At 39.4% G+C, this 23,613-nt stretch overlaps 1 protein-coding gene across 1 annotated transcript; it reads left to right on the top strand.

Annotated features, from left to right (window-relative positions):
• The first annotated feature begins 1,201 nt into the window (after nucleotides 1–1,201).
• On the top strand, nucleotides 1,202–20,755 carry esf1 (ESF1, nucleolar pre-rRNA processing protein, homolog (S. cerevisiae)). Its single transcript, XM_057844588.1, has 12 exons — nucleotides 1,202–1,314; nucleotides 3,666–4,184; nucleotides 4,246–4,359; nucleotides 4,622–4,731; nucleotides 11,278–11,430; nucleotides 11,500–11,614; nucleotides 13,632–13,950; nucleotides 14,019–14,155; nucleotides 14,218–14,302; nucleotides 14,477–14,559; nucleotides 19,615–19,767; nucleotides 19,833–20,755. Exons 2-12 carry the CDS (start codon nucleotides 3,675–3,677, stop codon nucleotides 20,151–20,153), a joined length of 2,100 nt encoding a protein of 699 aa, XP_057700571.1. The 5' UTR covers nucleotides 1,202–1,314; nucleotides 3,666–3,674; the 3' UTR covers nucleotides 20,154–20,755.
• The last annotated feature ends 2,858 nt before the right edge of the window (nucleotides 20,756–23,613 follow it).

Below are 23,613 nucleotides of genomic sequence, written 5' to 3'. Positions count from 1 at the left end.
TGTTGTTTGGTCCAGAAGCTCAGAGTTTAAAGTCAACGTGATCAGAATCTGAATTATTAACCCAAAAAAAGGTTGTAATGGCTTAGTTCGGGGGTCAGCAACCCGTTGTGGCTCTAGAGCCGCATGCAGCTTTTTAACGCTGCCCTAGTGGCTCCTTGGAGCTTTTGCAAAAATGTTTGAAAATGGAAAAAGGTGGGGGAGGGAAATATATTTTTTTTGTCTTAACATGGTTTCTGTAGGATGGTAAACATGACACAAACATTCTTGGAATTCATTAACATTGTAAAGAAACTTGAGGTGACATTGTACAACAGAGTAGTCACGTGATGCTTCATTCTCAATAGGATGCACAGCAGGGAAAATAAAAATAATCATGAAGGCTCATTATGTATAAGGAGCCAACTTAGTCATTTTGATTATCGGTTAATATAGCTAATAAATATACATACAGTATGTGTTGTCTTCATTATAAGGCTTTTAATTTTTTTGCTGGCCAAACATTTTGAAGGGGGTCCAATATTCCTCTTTTAACATTTTGGGGCTGCCGACCCCTGTTTAGCAAGACTTTAATTTCCATCTAGTTGTGTTGACCTTTAGCACCTCTTAGTGGTAAATGTGTCACACGACATCTTGTCTGGATTTAAAATTGATATTTAATTACATACCCGAAGAGAAACGTGTACCACATGCTTAAAAAGTGACCTTTTGTACTAAATGCTCTGTTGTTACGAAGAATTTTGGCGATTTGTTGTTTTCGTTCGTTGCGATACTCCGTAATCAACACACGCATGTAATACAGCACTAGGTGTATAATGATGGAGTAGGCGGCGTAAGTAACAGGCGGACATCTTGGAAAATTTTACGGCAGTCTTTCGGACGTAAGGTAAGTTAATTTCCCCACAAAAGTACTTTTAACTCACTGAAATACTGACGAATTTACTAACATTGTGGATTTGGATTTGAAAATATATATTAATGTGACAGCGAAATTATAATTATTTTTAAGTAGTTAATCTACTGCATGTCTAACGTTACTGAAAAAAACAAACTTTTCAAAATCTAACAATTTAAAGCAATGTCAATGTACACGCTTCACTGATTACAATGTAATGTAAAACAGTACTGTATTTATCAAACGGCCCCGACGCAAAATGGCTGACAAGTAACGACGCTCGTCTCCTTGGCTCACGGCACGTATTAATCATCTCGTTTTATATAGCTGATTTCTATGTCCGGAACAGTCGTGAGTGGTGCCGCGTTGCAAGCTGGGAAAGCACGTGTGGAGAAGTGTGGAAAAGCTGTCAAGAAAAATTGGTAAAATTCAATTTTCATTTCACGAATCCTTTACGGAATCTTTTAACGAGTTTACTAATGTGTCGTTCTGTTTTCCTTGCTGTGTCGAATGCTGCCACCATTCTGTGTGTTCGCCTTATGTGAACGGGCGAAAAACAACAACAAACACTGACATTTCTTACCATTGTAATGTTAAAGATGGAATCATCTCTCTAATGTTGTTTCTTTTCCTAAACGATAAACATCGTTTGGACACTTTTTAAACTTAAGAGTTATCAAATTGTTTTTTTTTTTTATCTCAACTATTTGGGGCTGCTGCAGCTATCTAATATTTTAGTAATCGCGTAATCGACTGAAAATTCTATCGATTAATCGAGTAATCAGATAAAACATTTTTTAGGTAAAGAGCAATTATGAATATACATGAGGAAAAAAAGACATTTAATCCCATATTGAACCATTTTCAGTCAATCAATGTCTTTTTTTCGATGTACATTGTTGAAAACACCAAACAATTGCATCTCAGATGTGACTAGAAAAAAAATTCACTGCTTTCATTAAAAAAAACTTCTAGATCTTATTAGAAAAAAAAAACATTTCTTACCTAAAAATGTAATTACGGTTGTTACCACACGTCACTTGAAAGCTACGTGTTTTTCCCACGTGTTTCAATCGAATTTCCATTTGTGTCAAGCTATTTTTCAGTTCTAGTTAAGTTTTAAGTTGGTCTAAACTGTAAGTACTGATAGGATTTTGAGTTTTTGCAGTGTTCAAAATAAATGTGTAATACCTGCTGTATTGGAGCATATTAGGGACCAGTGCTACTTGGTGTTTTATTCAGCAATGACTACTGAGCTAAAACTGACAGTTAGCTATATTACGTTTTAATTTTACACCCTCATCATCCTACAGCGCTGTGTTTTTACAGATTAAATAAAGCTTGTATGTAAGACACGTTAGCCACACATCAACAGTGGTCATAATCAATAGAAACCTAGCCTTCCAAAGGGCTAACGTTACGTGAGCGAGTGACAGTAATGTTATATTTATTAGCGCTGAGAAGTCTACTGCTTAAAGATGGCGGCTGTTTACTAACGCTGCCCAGACGCGGCTGAGTCTGTCATTTCGCATCTAGTTCTAAATGCATGCAGTATATCTATGAGACGCCTCGGACATTACCTTCTACCACACTAGCATCATGTGGGCGTAGTTTTTAGCAACGTCGGCATAATTTGTAGCGGCTGTCGGCTGCAGTAAGTTTGTTTTTGTTTTGTTTTTTATTGCTTCTTCCTCTACGCACGTGACGTCAGCGCGTTGTCCCGCATCAAAAGTAGTCCGGGCAAAACGTGATGCTTAGAGCTGGCAAAATTAAACGATTCCTGGAGGTGAATAAAATTACTCGGATCAGTTTTTAAACTCGAGTTACTCGAGTTGCTCGAGTATTCATTTCAGCTCTACAACTATTAATGTTTTACAACTACAGTGGTACCTCTACATACGAAGTTAATTTGTTCCTGGACCTTGTTTGTAAGTCGAAATGGTCGTATGTCGAGCTGGCTTTTCCTATAAGAATGCATTATAATTCCATTAATTCGCTCCACAGCCCAAAAAGCTACACTAACTCCTTAACAAATACTGCTCTAATGTAACTAATCGGGTTCTAATATGGCGGACGTTTTTTTTAATGTACCTGAATGCACCGAGTGGCTGACGTGACGGTGAGATAGAGAGTACGGTTCTATTTTACTTTGTCTTTGAATGTTTTGTTGCCGTCAACTGGAGCGGACGGTAGGCCTGTTTTGTTGCAGAAGTTCTGAAATAAATCATGTGAAAGCGACGCGGGGACGGAGCCTCCTCACCATTTTCCCTTCACCACATGCACTAACCTACTTGGAACCTGTGTTTATTTCTCTCACAAGAAAATCCGACATGCACCCGTCTACGGTGCTGTCATGTCGTCGTATTTCGAGCATGTCGTCGGATGTAGAAACAAATGGCGAGTCAAATTTTACGTCGGATGTCGAAAAGATCATGTGTCGAAGCGTCATATGTCGAGGTACCACTGTACTCTAGTCCTATGAGTACTGATTTTCTTTGTGTTGGATCGAAACGACTTCCTTAAACGATATTTTATCATCAAAAAAGTTTTTGTCTGAATTGACAATTGACTAGTTGTCAGTGAGTTTATTATATGTTGTAGTTACAAAACTGTCATGTAATGGAAAACCCAAGAGAGAGAAAAATGCGACCTCCCCGAAAATCTGTAATTGATGAAATCGATAAATAACCCGTTTAAAGGGAAAAATAAATCAAGTACTAATACTTTACCTTATATCAAAAGTAACATGAAGACATGACGACTTTGTTGTCAGGTGGCCAGCATGTCTTCCAAAAAGAACGCCAATGGGAAGGAGGGCACCTCGGCGGACGAGCGCTTCTCGCGCATCAAGCGTGACCCTCGTTTCTGGGAGATGCCGGACCGCGAGCGAAAGATCAAGATCGACAAGCGCTTCACGTCCATGTTCCACGATGAACGCTTCAGCATCAAATCTACGGTGGACAAGCGGGGGAGACCCGTCGAGAGCACCACAGCAGACGACCTAAGACGTTTCTACCAGATTTCTGAAGATGGAAGTGATGAAGACGACGATGAGGAGAAGGAGGAGGAAGAAGAAAATGAAGATGATGCTTCAGAAGATGAGGAGGATGAGGATTCGGGCTCGGAGTCTGGAGAGGACAGCGGCCCAGACTTGGCTCGCGGCAAAGGCAACGTAGAGACGAGCTCGGACGAAGATGATGAGGACGATGTGGATGGTGTCCTGCAACGTGAGGAAGAGGAGATCCAGCACGACTGGGGCGAACTCTGCAAGGACGCCGTGCGCAGCGAACAGGTCAGCAAAGATAGAACGAAATGGGGTCTGGTGGAGTTTTGACGCAGCTCACCTCTTGCAGGTTTGGCGCCGACTAGCTATTTGCAATGTGGACTGGGATCGCCTAAAGGCCAAAGACCTACTGGCCATACTTAACTCCTTCAAGCCCGAAGGGGGTGCCGTGCTCTCGGTCAAGGTAGGGGAAGCCTGAGGGCCGGGCGAAATTTTCTAAGGGGTTTATGTCGGCTTGCCCCAGAAACTTCTTTTAAAACAGGAACATTACACTGGGGAATAAATCTTGAGTTGTAATTTAATGCTGATTGACCTCCTACCACATTTTGGGTCGTAGGCAACAGGTTTAAACTAAAATTGGCGTGCTGATTCCGAAATTGTTTGCTGATTGTTTACTACTTGCACAGAATTGTCATTTATAACCTTAAAAGAAATTTTTGCAACAGATTTATCCATCTGAGTTTGGCAAGGAGAGGCTGAAGTTGGAGGAGTCTCAGGGACCCATGGAGCTCAAGGCCCTCCCGGATGACTCTGAAGATGACACAGAGGATGACAGGTGATATTCTAATTGGCAATGATGATTCCATTAATGCGTTACTTTAAAGAGCATATGACACGAGAAAAAAAGTCTTAAATGGCATTATTATGTGAATTAGAATCATATTTTGAGACGATTCGACTATATACAACAATTTAGCAAAGCGCAGATGACGAGAAATTAGTCTTTTAATCTGCCGGTTAGCCACGCCTACCATTATAGGGCTTTAGCGTCCCCAACAGGTGGATGACGTCAGCGGTAGACTTGGCTCATCGATTTTACTATTCAGCCCATTGAGGGGAAATTATTCAGAACGAGGAAAACGCGACGAAGAAAGCCGCAAAATGTCATTGTTTCAGTCTCTCTACTCCAATATTTTTACAGGATATTCTTTTTATCCAAGTATTTTTCCCCAATAGCTATATAAATGGCTTGAGAAGGACCAGTCAGCCCGTTGAGGGGGAACTATTCACAACGAGGAAAACGAGACGAAGAGAGCGGCAAAATGTCATTGTTTCTGTCTCTTTACTTCAATATTTTTACAGGATACTCTTTTTATCCAAGTATTTTTCCCAATTGCTAAATAAATGGCATGGTCATGACAAATAACAGTCTTGTGCTGAATGGAATATGAAATAATAAAAATGCATTTATTCAGAACGACATGGCAAAATTACTCCATAATGGTCAAAACTGTCGACTTCACCTTTACTGTCGCACCTCCCGAACGATATTTTATGACACCTAAATCGGACATATGTCATTTCCCTTCCCCGGCTTCGGAGAATGTAAACAAACCAGAAGGCGTGACAGCTAGCCGACATGCTAACCCGAACCGAGTGATGTTTCAAAGTCTTCAAAGCGGAAAATCACACATAGCTATCCTGGATTATTTGACATGACGACCCAGTTGTCGAATGTCTTAGCGGATCGGCAAACCGCCAGGCAGAGAGCAATTTACAGTTCGTTCCCCGGAGGAGGGTGGCTGGAGTTGTTGTGCAGCTAACAGTGCTGCTGCTAATGCATTAGGAGAGCTTTTTACATGCCTATCAATGATCAAACGTAAGTAGTCCTTCATTTAAAGGAAGTTTGTAGTGTTTACTTTGTAATCGCTGTATTCGTATTTGACATAATACAAAACAAGATGTTTACTCACTTCCTCGTCAGTCCAATGGTCCCACAGTAAATATCCACGGTGAATGGGAACCTTTTGAAACTCCAAAAAGGCGCATACGCCTCTCCCTCATACAGAATGATTTTTCTGCAGCCGTTTGGCTGGCGTGATGCGAAAAATAAACGTATTAATCCGCAAAATCAGCTGAATCCTTCGTCCTCATACACAACAGTACACTGTAGCGTGAAGAGGACGTCTTCTACCGTACACGTCACAGCGCCCTCCTCCTCAATGCGAGACCGAAGCCGGAAGTCACTCATTTTCCTGGCGCGGGATTCAAAAAACTAAATAAATATAGCGATCGCTTCCACACACATCCAAGCGGTCCATATCATTCAGGAGCATAAAATACCGCGTGTATTATGAAATAAACATGCTTTTTCGTGTCACAGGCACTTTAATACAGAGATGTCAAATTTAAGGCCCAGGGATTGCATCTAGCTCGCCACGTCGTTTTATGTGTCCCGCAAAAGTTGGTCATGTGCTTTGACTTCATGTTTCTTGCTAAAATGTCTTTTTTGTAGTCTTCAATGAATGCTTGAAGACAACAGACCTGACAAACTGTTATTTTACCTCACAGAATCTTATTTTTACTTTATTAATATGACTTGTTCTGTCCTCACGAAACGTGAAATTGTTCAGCTTTACTGACAGCAAACCAGGCAATTGTTCTTTAAGTTTTTTACTTCATTTTGACAATTTGTAAAGCTGTAACACACATATGTACACTTATGTTTAATTAACACGACACACGTTTTAAAAATAAAACACCTGACACAAAACAAAAGTTCAAACATCCATTCTTGCCTGATCAATATGTAAATTTAGTAGATTAAATTAGCCTAATTTGCCTAAAAAGAGTCCACTAGCGTAAATGCTATGAATGCTAACGTACTTACAATTAGGGGTGTGACAAAATATCGAAATTGTGATATATCGTGATACTTTGTATCCCAAAAGGTTATCGATATGCTCCTGCAAGAATCGAGATATCGTTCTAAAAAGGTGTCAATGTCTTAAAAAAGGAACCAACAAGTTGCTACCAAAATATTCCACCATACAGTGTCTTGGTTAACTCTTAGGCTGCCTTTGCGGTGCTCAACACCCAATCCATTTAGACTGGGAAAGTTCATTCATTTGAAACCAGAGCATTCACAGTCATTCTGTCGGATTTTCGGGGCATTTACAGGTCACTTGCTGTTCATTTTAGGGCATTTCCAGGTCCTTTCCTGTTGAGTTTGAGTCACTGCCTATTCATTTGGGTGATTCCCAGGTCACTTCGTGTTCTGTAACACAAAATGAACAGGAAGTGACCCATAAAATACCCCAAAATCAACAGAAGTAACTGAAAATCAACAGGTAATTGACCTTAAATGGCCCAAAATGACCTCATTGCCTGGCATTGGCTCCCACTGACGGCCATAGACGTTCCATCCGTTTAAAGTGGGAGTTCCCTGTTCAAATGGATTGGACATCTACTAGTGATAAACACATTCCAATTCACAGCAGAAGCTTGTTTTTCTGTTTATTAGTTTTTAGAATATTCTAGAATGATATCCTGAACAGTGTATCGATAATCATTGTATCGTCAGATAATCGTTATCGTGAGCTTTGTATCACAAACCGTGTCGTATCGTGAGGTACTAAGAGGTTCCCACTCCTACTTACAATTCTCATAGCAAATCGCTCACACGTAACTCCACAAACTGTAGCTGTAAATTTAAGTACAAATGCATACACAAACATGTATTAGCTGAAACAACTTACAGCCTTATGTGGGCCAAACCAGAGTGGAGCGATCCTTTATCCATGTCAGCCGCCTGGGTCTGCTTCTTAGTCAAAGCGACAGTCTAGCTAGACCCAGCGCTGTCACCAGAGGGCAGTGTATCCTCCATCATTAAACAAAATACAGGTAGTCCCTTGTTTAGCTGGCGACGTAAAATGATTTTCCGTGCAGATCAGAATTAACCCTTTAAGTACACTTAATCTCAAAATAACTATCCAAAAATATGTATTATACTTCATATTAATCACATAAAGTACAAAAAAGATGGATATGTCCCCCCTCCCTTAATATGTATCACACTATAGTTCTTACAATTGACATTTTTTATTTTTCACCGTCTATCTTTGAACACACATTTAGAAAATACAATCATGACTAGGGTTGGGCATCGTTTGAAATTGATCGATTCCGTTTCCGATTCCATGTTTCGAATGTGGTTCTAAACGATTCTTGATTTCGATTCTTTTAAGAGGCAGGTTAAATAAAAATTAAAAGAAAAAAAAAGAGGCAGGGTCAAAAAATGTAAAGTTTAAAAATGTATTACCGTATTGGCCCGAATATAAGACGGCCCTGATTATAAGACGACCCCCTCTTTTTCAAGTCTCAAGTTTGAAAAAAGACTTTTTGAACACCAAATTAATTTTTATACTGAAAATTACCATCACCACTTACCATCAATGATGAGAGGTGGCGGACAAGACACTGTTACGCGAAAACAAAACAAAAATACGACTGGATACAAAACGGTGGACGAGACTCCGGCATTGTAAAGTCGAAACTACGCAAGTCGGGCCGTGGACTACCTGTACGACACTTTTTGACTTTTTGGGTAGTTATTTTGAGATTTACTCAAAGGGTTAATTCCAATTTATGCGGAAATTCGGGTTACGTCACCAGCATAGGAACGGAAGTAGTTAGTAACTCGAAGACTACCTGTATTTTAAAAATTAATAAAATTAAAAATTATATATAAAATTAATCTCTATATGCATGCATACAGTACATGCAGACATACTGTAAATACAGTACACTAACAGTAGTACATGGACATTTTGAATATTAGGTAAAGGTTTTCTTTTAGAAATTTAACATGAAAGATTAAACCAATTTTATTGAGCAATACACACAAATTGACAGATATCTAGCAGTTCCATGTTGTAAATCAGAGAAATCATTTTGTGTAAGAAATTGTAGGTCAAGAATAATACAAATCAAATCGTGAGTTTTTGTATTGTTTTTGTTTGTTTTGTTTTGTTGTTTTTGCGCCATTGACACTGATGGATGTTCCATCCATTTTAACTGGAAGGCCTGACAGCGATCTGCCACCCACATCAAAATGAATTGAACGTCTACTGCCATTCATGACAGCCAATGAGTTTGCCATTCTTCCACAGTGTTTTTAACTACGTAAGGTAGTGATTGAAATACACCACAAGGTGTGAATGGCGAATTTTAAATTAATTTGAGATCTAGCCAAGGCAAAGTCTGAGTAAGTTTTGTGTGTATTTTGCATAGCTATTTTGATTGGGAATGCCAGTTCTCTTTGCATTGAACACTTTTATTTTTGTGAACATTTTTTTTTTTTTTTTGAGAGATAGGAATATTATTTTTGTTGTGCTTTCACTAAAAGACACTGTAGCGACTTAAATGTTCCGCCCAAATGCATGATGGGAAAATGGGCAACCATGACTGTCAGTGGTGGCTGCAAATGGTATATAGAATGTTCTGCATTGTGTTCACTTAAGCGTGTTAAGAAAAAGATCGTCTCCTGTGAGAGATAGGAATATTATTTTTGTTGTGCTTTCACTAAATGAAAGCCCCACTGTAGCGACTTAACTGTTCCACTAGAGCTGGGCGGTAAACCGAAAATTTACCGTCACCGAAATTCTTCACGATGACCGACGTAATTTTGACCATGTCGGTAAATTCGGTAAATTAATAAAACAAGAAAATAGTCTTTTCATCCCGCTTTGACTCTGTGTTGTTCGTCTTTGCTCATTCCCCTTTAAGAAAGCAGTGAATGTACTTACGTAGGGAGTCACGTGATCATCAGGAAGCCAATCAAACAGAAGCCCGGTAAGCTAATGCTAGCAGCTAATGCTACAAGCAAAACGTGATGGAGTGTGGCTTAAGGGAGGTTCGCCAAACTTTCACCCGACATTTAATAGACTCTTGGTGGCATCCAGACGGGCTTTCACCAGCTGTCCTCCCTTGTTCTCACAATTTCCGGAGATGGTGCTTTCAGTGCTTTCTACCGGTAGCCAGGCCACAGGCTAACGCTAGCCGCTAACGCTAGCGGCCGCTAGCGGCTAACGCTACAAATGAACGTGATGGAGTCGGATAGCGGCTCTAACCTTGTCAAAACGGCTGAATTTAATGAGTGGATTGGGCATGGACTGCATCTAGCAATTACTATGTCGCGTTATTTTGTATCTGACTGTGTGTGATTTCTCTGATAGCTTTTGTGATGGTAAAGCATTCAGCATAAAGCACAAATGGCCCCAGCTATTTTTCTGTATGTGTTTAATTCTGTGTCATTATTGCTATCATAAAATCTTAAGTGTTTCATTTGCAGAACATCAATATAGCTTTAATGTGTGTCTGTCTGTTTGGGGGTTCATGTATGTGTGCATTTATTAAAAAATGCACTGGGGGGCCTGAAACCATAAAGTAAACACTTGTATTGAATAATTATGTCACAGCAGCCATTAACAATAAATTGTCTTTTTGAAGTGTACTGTTCGAGCTGCAAGTCATTTGTGTTACAATGACATGTTTGCACAGGCATATCGATTTTGACAATGTACATTGTTCAAGCCATACACTCTGTTATAAATGCTCATACTTGAATTCTTATTGTTTACAATTCATTTGTATAAACCTAATGTCTAGACTGCATGTACATTTGTTAAATATATCAAATTGAATGCTGGTAACTAAATCAACAAGAAACTGTTAATCTGTATTTCATGCATTGATTCAGATTTTCAAATTATATAACAGTCCGCTTGGACGACTTTATCGTCATTTATCGTTATCGAGATAAATCTGCTCCATTTATCGTGATACATGTTTAAGGCCATATCGCCCACCCCTATGTTCCACCCAAACGCATGATGGGAACTTGGGCAACCATGACTGTCAGTGGTGGCTGCAAATGGCATACAGTATATTCTGTGTTGTGTTCAATCAAGCATGTTAAGAAAAAGATCGTCTCCTGTCATCCTTCCCCGCGTCGTTCGCCATAATACTTATATTTGTTGTGAAAGAGTTGCCAAAGCTTAAGCCAATAAAAGGCGCAGTCCAATGAACGCCTGTGTCCACTAGCATTTCTCTGCCTTTTGCGCTCAATGTGCTAAAACGGCATCATTGTAAACTGTTTGAGGCAACGCATGAACAGGTCATTCCGTACATGCGTTAATTGCGTAAAATATTTTAACGTGATTAATTAAAAAATTAACGTACCACCCGTTTAACGCGATAAATTTGACAGCACTAGTTTATATGCGTTACCATTTCAAGACCACGAATCAAGAATTTTGTGAGAGTGCCGAGTGCGTCACAAGAACAACAAAGACTCATGTCGTTTTGCTTGTGTTACCAGGTTGTACCGAGAGAAGAGGCGAGACTACCAGTTCAAGCGGCTCAAGTACTTTTATGCCGTGGCCGAGTGCGACTCCGCCGCCACGGCCGCCAAAATTTACCAAGAGTGTGATGGATTTGAGTACGAGAGCAGCTGCTCCGTGCTGGACCTCAGGTACTCCTATGACATGACCGCAACAATCAGCCTTACTTCAACTCTGCGTACGTGTCTCTCTCACTCAAGGTTCATTCCGGATGACATGACATTCGAGGACTCTCCTAAAGATGTAGCGACCGACGTCAACTTGGCGACATACACGCCAAAACTTTTCACGTCATCAGCAAACGCCACTTCTAAGGTAGTACTTTGTTTGTATTTCAGGCAGGATTCCCACTGAGCTTTAAAAGTATGAAGGGTCAATCCAGAATTGGGGGACATTTTACATCACAACTTTAGGATAAATAGTTATAAAATAAATGTATAAAATAATAAAATTAAATAACTCACAAATAAAATACTAAAACGACCTCTAAGCAACAAAACAAAGTTTACAATGTTTGTAAGTACAGTGGTACCTCTACATACGAATTTAATTTGTTCCAGGACCTGGTTTATTAGTCTAAAAGGTCGTATGTTGAGCGGGATTTTCCCATAAGAATACGTTATAATTCGATTAATTCGTTCCACAGACCAAAAAACTATGCTAAATCCTTAATAAGCACTGCTGGTACAAGTACAAATGGCATTTACACATAGCAAAACAAATTAATTTTAAACACAAATAGCAATTATATATTTATGTAACTAATCGGGTTCTAATGGGGCAGTTGTGTTTTGCATGCGCTTCCTGAATGCACCGTGTGACTGACGACTAGAGGTGGGAATCTTTGGGCACGTAACGATTCGATTACGAATCAGAGGCTCCGATTCGATTATAATTGATTATTGATGCACCACAACTTCACAACTTTATAACAGCCGCTCGTAGCGGAACGAAAATCAAGACACGTCTGCCGCCCAGACACCGTTAACGGACGCACGCACAACGTTATGTTTAGGGCTGCAGCTATCAAATATTTTAGTAATCGAGTAGTCGACTGAAAATTCTATCGATTAATCGAGTAATCGGATAAAACAAATATATTTTTAGGTGAAGAGCAATTATTAATATACATGAGAAAACAAGACATTTCATCTAATCTTGATCCATTTTCAGTCAATCAATGTCTTTATTTTCAGTAATGTACGATGCATCGATATTCGTGATAATCGCGATATCCGTTGTCATCGTCAATACCGTGATCATCGTTCGAAAATCGAATCGTAGTACCCTGAATCGTAATCGAATTGAATCGCGGGGTGCCTAAGATGGCACACCCGTATTAGCAACAGCATCACCACCCTTTTCTCACCTCCCCCTCCCGCTTTGCACTCTCCAGGGCAGGCAAGCAGTCGGATGAGTGAGAAAATCAGACAACTTGTGCTTCATTCAACCAAATTGTAGTAACGCACCCCTTCACATCCTCAGTAACGGTAACTGCATGGCAAAGATTGGAAAAGTAATTAATTAGATTACTCACTGCTGAAAAAAATAATGCCGTTATTAACAACACTGTTTATTTATGAGGGCAATAAAACTGTCAAACTGGAAGGGCTTTCTCACCCGTTTTACTTGGTCTATTGACTTCAAGTAAAAACTGGTTGAAGCTCCACTTCTGCACTTAAAAATGAGGGATACCACAAGAACGTGGGTGACGTAATTACCAAGTTACAAGGTTTGTAAGATGATGTGGGCAAAAGACGTACCGGCGCGTCCACTCACCTTATAGGGTTAAAAATAGTAATCGATTAATTTCATAACCGAGTAGTTGTCAATAATCGTGGGCTGCTCCCAATAATTCATTGACGTTCAGGGTTCTTGTGCACTGCCCGGCAACCAGTTAACACTGAATCTACCTAAATAAACCACAAGGCTAGGTCTTTTCTTGCCCTGAGCCAAACTGTCACAAAATAGATGCAGTGAATTATTTCTACCGAGAGGTGGTAGCAAAGCATTGCAAAAGGTCAACTGGTTTCCCACACTATTGTTAATTTATAGAAATTATAAAATTAGAATGTATAAATAAATTTGAAAAAAAAATCTCATTAGCAAGGCATTTATTATTACGGCTTTTATTTTAGTGTGGCGGTGCGCCACAACCTTTTTATGTAGGGGAAACCCTGACGTTGATAGACAACCAATCCATTTTGACTGGGAGACGTCGGCTTGAATCATTCTCTGTCTATTGCTGTCTATGGCAGCCAATAAATTGCTAGTTAAAGTAGGTTAATGATGAAGTGGCAATGATGACCAAGATGTTTTGTGGTCTAATCAGGTGCAGCTGACGTGGGATGAGACAGACCAGGAACGTGTGAGTGCACTCAACAGGAAGTTCGACAAAAGCGATCTTCTGGACATGGACTACAAGGCCTACCTGGCGTCGTCCAGCGAAGATGAGGATGTCGAAGAAGTGCGGCCAGAGGAAGAAAATGAGGACGATGAGGAAGGCGAGCAGGAAAATGAGAAGAAAAATATGACGAAGAAAACAAAGAGCGAGGACCAGATTGAAAAGTATCGGCAGTTGCTGCGGGGACTAGAGAGCAAACAACAGCAGGAGGACAAAGACATGGAGATGGAGATCACATGGGTGCCCGGTAAGCGGAAAGGAAAATCGAGTCAAAATTTATCACATGGATGACAATTTTTACATTGGGGCCTCCAGGTTTGAAGGAGACGACAGAGCAGCTGGTGAAGAAAAAGCTAGAGCAGAAGGAGCCGCAGCTGACGCCCTGGGAAGATTTCCTGAAGAAGAAGAAAGAAAAGAAGAAAAAAAAGAATCAAAAGAAAGGCAACAATGAGGTTAGCCTCATTAGCTTGGTGGGTAACCCGTTAGCAACGGTAAATATAGTCTTTTCGCTCAGGATGAAGACGAGCTGAGCGATGACGAACTTCCTTCTGACGTGGACCTCGCCGACCCGTTCTTCAGCCGAAACACGCTAGGCGCAGGTGAGTGGATGATCATGTTTCGGTGCCATTGACGGCGATAGACGTCCAATCCTTTTCGACTAGGAGCACCCAGTCGAAATAAGTTGGACGTTTTTCGCCGCCAATGGGATCTAGTGATTTAATTGCATTTCCAAATAATTTAGTTATCGTCCATTCTTTGCTGATGTTTTTCAGACGTGAAGAACAAAAACAAAGACAAGAAAAAGAAAAAACAGGACGAAGACGACGATGAACGACAACGCATGGACAAACACAAGGTCACACATTTACAAACAAATTTGTTAGAACTATTGCTGCAACGATTAATCAATTATTTCGAGTAATTTGATCAGAAAAATGTTTTGCTGCTTCAAGGATTCGTTTAATTAGAGTGGCTTTGTAATGGTTTGTTTTTAAAGTGTTTGCATTTAGTTTTATTGATATGAGTGGATATACTGCCCTCAAGTGGAAACAGTAAATATGACATAAATCAGATGCTCCTTGTTAAAACAAACATAAGTTTTTGTTTGAGCTAATATGTTTGTTTATGCATTCGATGTTTAGTTTAGAAGTATATTTAGCAGTTTTTTTTATGGGAGTATATGTATGAACGATTTTTTTAAGAGCTTTGTTAAAAAGAAAAACAAAAAAAACATGTTAGCGTTTTATAGCATTTACGCTCGCAGACTTTTGCTATGCAAGTCAGCCAATTGTTCTTTTGTTGTACAGTGCCTTGCAAAAGCATTCGGCCCCCTTGAACCTTGCAACCTTTCGCCACATTTCAGGCGTCAAACATAAAGATATAAAATTTGAATTTTTTTGTCAAGAATCAACAACAAGTGGGACACAATCGTGAAGTGGAACAAAATTTATTGGATAATTTAAACTTTTTTAACAAATAAAAAACTGAAAAGTGGGGCGTGCAATATTATTCGGCCCCCTTGCGTTAATACTTTGTAGCGCCACCTTTTGCTCCAATTACAGCTGCAAGTCGCTTGGGGTATGTTTCTATCAGTTTTGCACATCGAGAGACTGACATTCTTGCCCATTCTTCCTTGCAAAACAGCTCGAGCTCAGTGAGGTTGGATGGAGAGTGTTTGTGAACAGCAGTCTTCAGCTCTTTCCACAGATTCTCGATTGGATTCAGGTCTGGACTTTGACTTGGCCATTCTAACACCTGGATACGTTTATTTTTTAACCATTTCATTGTAGATTTGGCTTTATGTTTTGGATCATTGTCCTGTTGGAAGATAAATCTCCGTCCCAGTCTCAGGTCTTGTGCAGATACCAACAGGTTTTCTTCCAGAATGTTCCTGTATTTGGCTGCATCCATCTTCCCGTCAATTTTAACCATCTTTCCTGTCCCTGCTGAAGAAAAGCAGGCCCAAACCATGATGCTGCCACCACCATGTTTGACAGTGGGGATGGTGTGTTCAGGGTGATGAGCTGTGTTGCTTTTACGCCAAACATATCGTTTTGCATTGTGGCCAAAAAGTTCAATTTTGGTTTCATCTGACCAGAGCACCTTCTTCCACATGTTTGGTGTGTCTCCTAGGTGGCTTGTGGCAAACTTTAAACGAGACTTTTTATGGATATCTTTGAGAAATGGCTTTCTTCTTGCCACTCTTCCATAAAGGCCAGATTTGTGCAGTGTACGACTGATTGTTGTCCTATGGACAGACTCTCCCACCTCAGCTGTAGATCTCTGCAGTTCATCCAGAGTGATCATGGGCCTCTTGGCTGCATCTCTGATCAGTTTTCTCCTTGTTTGAGAAGAAAGTTTGGAAGGACGGCCGGGTCTTGGTAGATTTGCAGTGGTCTGATGCTCCTTCCATTTCAATATGATGGCTTGCACAGTGCTCCTTGAGATGTTTAAAGCTTGGGAAATCTTTTTGTATCCAAATCCGGCTTTAAACTTCTCCACAACAGTATCTCGGACCTGCCTGGTGTGTTCCTTGGTTTTCATAATGCTCTCTGCACTTTAAACAGAACCCTGAGACTATCACAGAGCAGGTGCATTTATACGGAGACTTGATTACACACATTTAGGACAACATTGGATCATTCAGAGATCCTCACTGAACTTCTGGAGTGAGTTTGCTGCACTGAAAGTAAAGGGGCCGAATAATATTGCACGCCCCACTTTTCAGTTTTTTATTTGTTAAAAAAGTTTAAATTATCCAATAAATGTTGTTCCACTTCACGATTGTGTCCCACTTGTTGTTGATTCTTGACAAAAAAATTAAATTTCATATCTTTATGTTTGAAGCCTGAAATGTGGCGAAAGGTTGCAAGATTCAAGGGGGCCGAATACTTTTGCAAGGCACTGTACGTACTTGGATCCGCATTTATGTTTTTATACTGTCTGAGTCAAAGCTCAGGCTTTTTTATTTTTTCATACTGTCTGAGTCTAAACTAACGCTTTTTTTTTTTTAATTAATGCATTGATTGCTTTTGTGAAATGAACGTGCAATTCTACGTCGTTTAAAGAAACACTTAGGCATTTTATTTTGTATTCACATTTAATGCTCTTTTGAAAGTGTAATTTGAGCAAGCATAGAAAAAATATTATCGCAAGCTTAAACACTTATTTCATTGTTTTACATCTCCTAAAATTCTGCAACCCATTAAATGTTCGTAATCCAATTACTTGGTTATTCAAACTAACTAATCGATAGCTGAAGCCCTAGTTTAAGCAACATATGGCTGTCATTATAACATTCTGGTTTTTTTTAGCGCAAACCTGCTTAAATGAAGTATTCTAAACACTCCATGCGTCCGTTTTTGCAGTTAATGCCAAAATGAGCCCCAATTTCAGATTTATTAAAGGACTAATCCAAGCAACCACTAGAGGGCGACGTACACAAGCACTCCGATTAGTCCAGTGCTTCTCAATTATTTTCTGTTACGCCCCCCACCCCCAAGGAAGACGAAAATGTTTCGCGCTACCCCCAAACTCTCTGCCGCCACTGAAAATCACTTGTCTATAAAATTACTATTATAAGTACGCCTCTGCCTAACATTGTCTTTTTTTTTTTCTATTAAAGGAAAAAAGTAACATAGATCAACTTATAATAAAGTATAACTTTATTGACATTGTTTTGTGTGTAACAGAAAAGACTTAACACGCATCAATTTGCCTGAATAAAAAAAAAAACTCACATCCAAACTGTAAAAATACACTCAGTCGTTCATTCGCTGCCATCCCTCCCGCTTCAAACGGATTGAACGTCTATGGCCTTCAGTGGCAGCCAATGCCAGGCAACGAGGTAATTTTGGGCCATTTAAGGTCATTTACCTGTTGATTTTCAGTTACTTCCTGTTGATTTTTGGGGTATTTTATGGGTCCCTTCCTGTTTATTTTGAGTTACAGAACAGGAAGTGACCTGGGAATCACCCAAATGAATAGCCACTGACTCAAAATGACCTGTAAATGCCCTAAAATGAACAGCAAGTGACCTGTAAATGCCCTGAAAATCGGACAGAATGACTGTAAATGCTCTGGTTTCGAATGAACGAACGTTACCAGTCTAAATGGATTGGGCGTCTAGCACCATCAATGCAGCCTTAAGCCTGAATTATGCTCCTGTGTTGCGGTGACAGCGAAGCGACTATGGCGTCAATGAGCATTCCATAGTTCTGCGGCAAGGGAACGCGTTGCTCTGTAATTTACCGGCAAGCCACTAAAGGGGTGTGGCGTTGTGTTTGTACGGTTTTGGGGGACGCTTGTCAACTTCTTCTAGGTTTCTTCCGGTTACACAATGCCAACGGAGAAAAAAATAAACAATGCAAGATGGAACGCTTGAATGTGGATCTTCACGAATCGTTTGCCATTTGGCAATTTTTTATAATGTCTTGACGAGACATTGTCGAGGTTGTCGTACTTGTGAACCTCTTTGATGATCCTCTCGTCGTCTTGGTCCATTTTTTCGTGTAGCACAACGTTTGAAAATGACGGTGATTTTGTGCTGAACCGGCAACAACCGTCTGAGCGGAACAATCACAGTTCACTTGCGTCATGTCTCCACATGTTGGCGCGACGCGAAGTCAGAAAATTGAGGAGATGCACATCAGGCTACGGTGAAGAGTCGTAAATCGGGTCTGCTTTGGTGGCGTAGGTCTGCCGCAGAAGTACAACTCAGCCTTTAGAGTTAACTGAGATACTATGGTTATATTGTTATATTATTATATTATGGTGGAAGATTTGTTGGTCCTTTTTTTTTTTTTTTTTTTTTTTTTTTTGACACCTTTTTAAACGATATCTCGATTCTTGGCAGGAGCATATCGATAACCTTTTGGGATACAAAGTATCACGGTATATCACCATTTCGATATTTTGTCACACCCCTAATGTATAATACATGTTTTTGGATATTTATTTTGAGATTTGGGGGGTATTTAGGGGTATTTAAGGGGTTCATTCCGATTTACGCGGACATTCGGGTTACGTCGCCAGCGTAGGAACGGAACTTGTTCGTAACCCGGGGACTACCTGTATCGTGATAAACCTCAGAATGCATTTTTTAAACACCCCTACACACAACCATGATTTTTTAACAACTATTTTGATCGTCCAAATATTCAGAGACGTTGCTGACCTAAAAATCCTCATTTTAAGCTGCTTAAAAAGTAATTTATTAACCCTTTCATGCACAAATTATGATACTTAAAAACAGGTTTCTTAAATGTCTTCATTACTCTTTAGGCATTATTATTTAGACTAATCACATTAACTGAAAGTGTTAAAATATTTTTTTTTTTTTCTTAAATGTTTAGTTTAAAAATAGTGGTCTTATTTTTTACTCTATTAAAAAAAACTTATTTAATAAAACAGTAAATATTCTTTATTTAAAATTGTTAAAATAGATTTGTTGTAATTGTTTTCAAAACAAAGTAAATGTGATTTTTTTTACATTAAAAAAAAACTTTTTTTTAAATGTATACTTATTTTTAATTTAATATTTCATTATTTGCATTATTTTTTTAAAAAAGGAAAACCGGTAAATCTGATTTCTGTAGTCCTCAATGAAAGCAGACTGATTATTTTAGTCATTTTTCAAAATTAGGCAACTTGATGATGATGATGAACAATGATAGTTACATTGTATCCATAGTCCAACTTTTTTCAGCAAATTGGTTCGTTCATTTACAGCTAAAAGGTAAAGCCCAGAGTAATGTTAATACTTGTAGTTTCTATGTGTTACTGGAAAATAATGGGTTATTAGTCGACCAGCAGAATAATCGTTTGTTTGTTTGTAGCAGTCTTAATGCACATAAAAATCTTTTCAAATTCGTGTGTCACATTGTTTTTTTGTGCGTTTACGCACGTTCAGGCGGAGATGTCTCTCCTGATGGACGACGGCGACGAGGACGAGCGGCATAAGCATTTCAACTACGACAAGCTGGTAGAGCAACAGAACCTGAGCAGGAAGAAGAAGAAAAAGATGATGAAGAACGGAGACGCCCTCCTCGAGGACAACTTCCAGGTCAGTGTTCAAGACACCGCGTCGGCCATCTCGCGCGTGTCGCTGAGGCGCTCTCGTGCTTTCAGGTGGACGTGTCGGACCCGCGCTTTGAAGCCATGTTCACGTCGCACCTGTTCAATCTGGACCCGTCGCACCCGAGCTACAAACAGACACGTGGCACACAGAGCATCCTGGAGGAGAAACGGCGACGAAGACAGGAAGAGGAGGAAGAAGAAGAGCGCCGGGGCGCGGAGGATGACGGCGGTGCTCGGGAGGCGTCCGAGAAACCCAACGAGCGCGACGTTAAGGCCGAGACGTCAACGGACGCTAGCTTGTCATTGTTGGTTAAATCCATTAAGAGCAAAACAAAGGACTTTCAAGCACGCAAGAAAGCAAAATTATTTTGAACATCTGACTACACTACTAGGATGGAACTGCAACTTCGATGCCAACATGGAAGTCTTTTTAATAGAGCGTCACTGGTTGAGAGAAAAACACGGCACGACGCCGCAGTTGGATTACGTTTTGTTTTTTAATCCGGCTAAATAGCAGAGGCATCATTAATAATCTTGAGCAATCCTGAAAACTTTGTAAACCAAGTCTATCATGGAAAATATTAAAAAATGTGTCATACATGAGAACTAATTATTGATCAAAACCAAAGTTGTAATATTTAAAGAGGAAAAAATGAGAAGAAACTCCAAGGAATGAAATTGAAATAAGTGAAGGCAAACAGAATACAACAAAAAATAGCAAAGTTTAGTGACAAAACAAGAGAAAGAAATCCAAATTAAAGACTCAAAATGTTGTGAGCAAAAACCTGAATAATGAATTCATTCTTATGTGTCATTACTGTGCATCAATTTAACGCCATCTACGACACTGAAATATGAGCATTCACAGCTAGTCTGCCCAGTTTAAATGAGTTCGCCGTCTTATCGGCGTCAATGTTAATGGCTATGAAAAATAAAAATGGTGGTGTTACTTGATGGTAAACAGTGTATTTCTGATTTTACTCATTCCCATTAACGTCACATTACTGTAATTTTCCGACTATAAGCGCTACTTTTTCCCTTCCGCTTTGAACCCTGCGGCTAATTATCCGGCACTGAATTGTATTTAGGCCTGTCGCGATAACAAATTTTAGTGTACGATAATTATTCTCATAAATTATTGCGATATGCGATATTATTGCGCCCCCAATTTTTTTTAACCAATTTACAATAACACAGTGAGAATACAGTATATATTAATAGATCAAGTACACCCGTTTAAACGCGATAAATATTTACTCTTAAATTCAGAAACACTTTTTAAGAAATCACAACTAAAAACAATAGACCATGCCTCTTAAGTAAAAAACAAAAATATTGATACCGCGCAGAAACACAGAATAAATAAAATGTGTTTGGAAAAAAAAAAAAAATTGCACTTAATAACTTATGCATTTAGGCAAATGAAAACTTTTCCAGTCATAGCTTCTGCAATGGTGTTCCATAGGTGTTCCAACGATACAGTTAAGTCATGGTTCGGTACGATTTTTGATACGGGGGACACGATTTTCGATCCGATTCAATACATTTAATGCTCTGTAAAAAAAAAAAAAAAAAAAAACAATTATATTTTTTGTTTAGTTTTTTTTGTTGTTTTTTTTTTTTTTTTTGCTAACGAGCAAAAATTAAATTGCCATCATATAAACATGCATTTTAGTGCATAATACTTATGTGCTTACTTCTTACTGATCTGAAGGTTTACTAGGTTCACTACATGAGCATGACATCCTATTTGTGGTCCGAATCCATCTGTGTCACGTACTGAGTTAACAATATTTGCAACATTATCTATAGTCACTGGTATGGATTGATTTGGCCTTCTTAACTTCCATTCAGTCATGACAGTTTAGAATTCATCGATGTCGTATATGGACTACGTGTCCCATAATCAATCTCGGGCTCACGTAGCCAATGGCATGGAACGTCACACATCTAGTTTGCCATTTCATGATATCTAGTGTGTGCACGCATTAAAAAAGTTAGCAAGCGCCACTGAAGTCACGTCTGCTCATTACTACACAACACCAGCATATGATACTCGACTTTCATAAACAGGACGAGTTTGAAACACAGCGCTCTTAATTTCATTCAGCTGTTCGTTGTCAAAGCGAGGTTGTTCGTGGCAGCCAAGTCGGTAACAATGTTTTGGCGGACTTCGTTGTAAATATCCGGCGTTGTGCCGAAAAATAGCCGCCCCGCGTGAAATGTCACTCCTGACAGGAGCGCCCACACGTCAACAACACCAGCGCACCATACAGATGGTCCACAGTCACTCCGGAGCACTGACGCGGCCAGTATACGTTGAACAATAGCATATAATGGGAACGACTGGCTCCGGCGCTAGTTTTTGCCGGACCTGGAACGAAGATGCATTTTGCGCAGTTGGTAACGAGGAATCCGAACTTTTAACAGCACGTCTGCTGCATGCGCACACGCACGTGCACGCGAGGCGATAAATCGCAGCGGAAAAATTACCGCCTTCATTTTTATTTATCGCGCGATAAATGGAATTATTGCATATTGCGACAGGCTTAATTGTATTGATGCTGAAATGTTGTATCGGGATTCGATATTTGATTACTCAGTCATCTATTGGTAGCCAATTTTGTTTTCATGGGGTAATTTGATTCTGCATGACTCTTGTTTTCAAATATTTACCCTTTCAATTTTTTTTTTTTTTTTAAATTTCTCTTTTAGATCGATTATCATCTAAAATATCGGGGGAAATGCGACAGTAACAAAAACATACAATTAAGCGATAGACTATCGGTTTAATTATATAGGGATCGCTTATACTCGATAGTTATGAGTAGAGGCGTGCGAATTTTCCAATTCTTAGATTGTTCGCGATTCGGCCGTGGAAGATTCGAGAACGATTCACAACCATCCAAATTCCGATTTTTATACCAGGTAAAGCAGAAATCAAACATAGTCAGCGCGGTCTTCAGGACGCAATGAGGAACGGACCGAGAGCAAATATGTTCAACTCATGCCGCTAGATTAAAAAAACAAAAAAACAGTCATACCTGACTGAGGCCGTCAGCCGCTACAAACAGCGCCCAGTTGCTAGTTGCTACAAACATACGGCTATGGTAGATATCACATATCTACAATTAGATGTGAAATGACAGACGACGGCCGTGTTAGATCATGTACCAAGAACTAGATGCAAAATGACTTTCCCGCGCTAGTAAAAAGGCGCCATCTTAAAGCAGTAGACTTCTCTAGAAGGCTCTGTCGTAGCGAACCTAATTAGTTTTTATCTAAAAAAAAAAAAAATCGGCAAAATCTTGACTTGAATCCATCTTTAAATGATGAAACAGTTTGAAAACTTTCACGTCGAAAGTAGACAGAAGGGAAATTATGGAATAACGAGAGCAATTTTAGCAATTTTAACAGTTGATTCACAAGTTTCACAACATTAAATTGAATGTAGCTTAAAGCTGCCGATACAGAATGTGGACTTGAGTATTTTATTTACTGTTTTTAACCATTAACTTGATACTGAAATAGTAGTTTGTTTAGCCTGAGAGGATTTTGGAACAGTTTTGGAACTAGTGTACAAAAAATTAAAAGTTGGGGGGGTGGGGGTGCATCAATAATCGATTTATAATCTAATCGGAGCCTCTGAATCGTAATCGAATCGTTAAGTGCCCAAAGATTCCCACCTCCAGTTATGAGGTAGATATCCGTGACCTATTTACAGTCACTATTTGTTTCATTGTGACGTAATTTGTATAAAAGTTTAAAATATGTGAATGGATTAAAAAAAAAATCAAAAAAAACTTTTTAAAATTAAACTAAAAAATTAGAC

The sequence above is a fragment of the Corythoichthys intestinalis genome, chromosome 8 (assembly GCF_030265065.1).
Source record: "Corythoichthys intestinalis isolate RoL2023-P3 chromosome 8, ASM3026506v1, whole genome shotgun sequence".
Lineage (NCBI taxonomy): Eukaryota > Metazoa > Chordata > Actinopteri > Syngnathiformes > Syngnathidae > Corythoichthys > Corythoichthys intestinalis.
Note: the sequence above shows the minus strand (reverse complement) of the source record. Positions and strands in the feature narration are given on the sequence as shown.

Coding starts and splice junctions, on each gene's coding strand:
- esf1 (XM_057844588.1), top strand. CDS start 3,675: ATGTCTTCCAAAAAGAACGCCAATGGGAAGGAGGGCACCTCGGCGGAC. Junction 11,431..11,499: donor TGCTCCGTGCTGGACCTCAG/GTACTCCTATGA, acceptor CTCTCACTCAAG/GTTCATTCCGGATGACATGA. Junction 14,303..14,476: donor CCGAAACACGCTAGGCGCAG/GTGAGTGGATGA, acceptor GATGTTTTTCAG/ACGTGAAGAACAAAAACAAA.